The sequence below is a fragment of the Seriola lalandi genome, unplaced genomic scaffold (genome assembly GCF_002814215.2).
Source record: "Seriola lalandi dorsalis isolate HSWRI2012SDOR001 ecotype SW California unplaced genomic scaffold, Sedor1 jcf7180002054217, whole genome shotgun sequence".
NCBI lineage: Eukaryota > Metazoa > Chordata > Actinopteri > Carangiformes > Carangidae > Seriola > Seriola lalandi.
This window is the reverse complement of record NW_019524770.1, coordinates 145,662-148,855: the sequence shown is the minus strand read 5'-3', so window position 1 is coordinate 148,855 and position 3,194 is coordinate 145,662. Positions and strand designations below refer to the sequence as shown.

The 3,194-nt window shown below is 47.6% G+C and overlaps 1 protein-coding gene and 1 non-coding gene across 2 annotated transcripts in view; one reads left to right on the top strand and one right to left on the bottom strand.

The window, feature by feature from the left end:
- Window positions 1-2,606: 2,606 nt before the first annotated feature.
- Window positions 2,607-2,679, top strand: trnaa-agc (transfer RNA alanine (anticodon AGC)). The gene has a single exon. It is a non-coding gene; the product is annotated as a tRNA-Ala (tRNA).
- LOC147819227 (uncharacterized) overlaps window positions 2,618-3,194 on the bottom strand; it is a 1,674-nt gene continuing 1,097 nt past the window's right edge. The window contains exon 4 of the mRNA XM_087173434.1: window positions 2,618-2,692. Coding sequence (XP_087029560.1) covers window positions 2,618-2,692 — 75 coding nt within the window. The remainder of the gene's footprint in view (window positions 2,693-3,194) is intronic.

Below are 3,194 nucleotides of genomic sequence, written 5' to 3'. Positions count from 1 at the left end.
CAATAAAACTATTATTTACAATTAACTATTTACAAAACATTTTACATTATTATCATTATTATTGTTTAGAAAACTTTCTCATTTCCTCCAGCCATTGGTCTTTTGGCTGTGATTTAGTAATTGGGCAATACACCCTGCCATGCCACTGGCTGTGTCCAGTCTCGGCATTGCGGAACTGCCCACACTTCTTGCATGTGTTTGCCTCGACAGTTCGTCTATACGGCCTCTTTAGGGTGGCCCCGGTTTGCACTGTGGCAGGTGAACTGGATTGTGGGTTGGTGCCCTGACCAGCTGCCCCAGGAAGGACTAACTGAACCACTCCAGCTGGTGTGACAACCTGAGGTGCAAGAAACGGTCCTGGTGCTGGGGGTGTAGCAAGCAACTGCCCCATCACTTGTTCCCTTGGCAAGATGGGATGTGGGCGTGCCTGCCTCTGTTGTGCCTGGCCTGCTGTACTCGTTGGCAGCCAGTACTGATGTTCCTCCCTTGCCTGCATGGGTTCATCCGGGAGTACTCTCGCCTCCTGAAGAGGCTGTGCAGACCAAGGGAGGGCTGGAGGCAATGCAGTACCCTGGAGCAGCACAGCGAGCCCCTCCCTCTTGCTCTTGCTGTTGTGCCACATGAGTGTGTTTTGATTGACCTCAAACAACTGTATGTCTGTCCCCTGCATCACCAGAGCATTCCCAACCACAAGCTGTCTGATTCTATGGTAGTCCCTAAGAATTAAGGACCACCTTGAATCAGTGGTCTTGCCTCTCCTCAGTGGGCTTGGATGCAGATCACATAGTCTTATAAAAATGTTCTGCGCCAACGGACTGCAGTCGGGCCACTGGGCAGAGGCACTACTTGCACCTAATGTGCAACGGGTGGCGCTCTCCACACCGGGGGTCTTTGAGGGCTTCTTCAGTAACCTAAACCGGCCACTCAGAAGTCTGTCCCAATGGCGAGCTTCATAAACCACCCGCTGCTTGTCACCTTCATCCAGAGCCTGCCACAGTGAAATTATTGTGTCTGCCTGCTGGTTGCTGAGACACAGGGAGGTCAGATCCCGAAGCTCCACCAAGTACTCTGCAAGGCTGTCCACGTGCTGGCACCCAGGGATATTCTGTTCATCAACAGCCTGTGCAAATGATTAAAAAGTTTAGATAGCAATGTAAAACCTTCACTGACACTGAATTTTAATGACACTTGTGTTGTGGATTTAAGAACTACGTAAAAATATGTACTCAAAAATAGTTAAGAGTTAGGCTCATGTTCATATTCATACATTCTCAAATTAACACACTAATGCTTACCATATCTTCATCTTCAGCTTGAATATCAACTCCAGCTACAGAAAATGAAGAAGAGGGAGCCAGGGTGTATGGACCGTGAGCCAGGGTGGATGGACCTGGAGCCAGGGTGGATGGACCGGGAGCTGTGGAGGAGACGCTGGAGGCCAGACCTGATGTGACAGTGGAGGGACCTTGAGTCGGAGAGGCTTGAGCATGAGGGACCTCCAGCACTGTGGGATCATCTGAGATATCAGAGAATCCCTCATCTTCCTCTATTTTGTCCTCCACATCATGCTGCTCGATGAGCTGAGCCGTCTCCTCTGAATCAGGGTGCATATCCTGCAGCACCTGACCAGTCTGCTGGAACAGATACTGCACCCCGATGAGCTCTCCTGAAACAATATGCATAAAGTGATTCATTTACAAATGTTTATAAAATGAATAAAGGATTTTAAAACTGAGTTACATTACCAATAAGTTCACAAGTGCTTACCAGTGTAACAGGAGGGTGGGCAGAACTGTGGTGCCACCTTCCTGCCAAACAGCTTCTGGTAATTTTTGTTCACGCAGTGAAGCAGGTCACCAGAATAGCTGCGTAGGGGAGATGGTCCAGAGGATAGGGCTGCAGCACCACGGTCCTGGTTCCACCTGTGTAGTCCTTCCAACAGGTAAATCTGGAAATTCACACTGTTGGCACTGGTCCCTAGTAATACATTATTAAAAATGTAATCATGAAATATTCTTGGATTACACAACACAAAACATGAACGAAGATGTCTAACAGAAACAAACCTGGTATGAAGCGGTTTAAGTGGAGGTGAAAAGACTCCAAAGATGTAGAGCCTCTGGCACATCTGTAGATGGGAAGGTGCACTCCTCCCTTTGTGAGCTCCCCTGTCTTGGTGTAGAGGGCAACACCTGGCAGGTCCTGGATGCACTTAACATGCTTTTTCTGGACCCTCCAGATGTGCTCCATCCTCTCACTGTTGAACAGGGGAACTCCAAGGGAGTCGTTGCCACTGCTTCCCATGCACAGCCGGAGCAGCTCCTCCAGCAGCTGAACAGTGGTCTCCTCACCACGGGTCCTCCTCCGGCAGTGGAGAGCCAGCTCCTCCCTCGAAAGGTATTTGCGGATGTCGCCATCAGCAGGGAGAGACAAGCCCTGGGACTGAAGCTGTAGTTTTTTAGCCTCGCACAACTGAGCTAAATCAGCAGCACCATGTTTACATTTCAGCAAGATCGGATTCTTTCCCAAATGTTCATCCTCATTGATACGCTGTGACCTGTACTTGGAAAGAACCTAGCAAAACCATGGAATCACCATACTCTACAGGGGAATTAGCTCAAATGGTAGAGCGCTCGCTTAGCATGCGAGAGGTAGTGGGATCGATGCCCACATTCTCCAGTAAGCCTCTGTTCTTGACGACAAAGCATCGTGTGCAAAGCAGTGAGTCTTTACACACCAGCCCAGTGGACAAATAAATGAGTACTCAGGTACTTGAGAGACAATGAAATGCCATCCTATGAGGTAAAGATCAATGGTTTTGAAGGGTCATCACGCACGGTAACACTGCTCAGGGGTTTATGGTACTGTAAAAATGTATCATTTTTGCAAACATTTTGATATTTCTTATGAAGATTGAGAGTCAAACAGCATAAATATACTGGTCACGTTACATTCCTTTCCCCAAAAGAAATGCACCTGTATTGAAGTCTTCTGCAGAATGCTTCACCGTTTGAGCTCAAATAAATATGGATTTAACAAGATCCGATAATTTGGTATTTTAGTGCCAAAATTCTCTTGATGCTAGAGATGTGATTCTTCTGTAATTGATGAGGGCAGCATAATAACGCTACAAGCCTTCTAGTCTGACAGACTAGAGTTAGTTGGCGTAAGGGCTAAATTAAGCTCTCAAATGA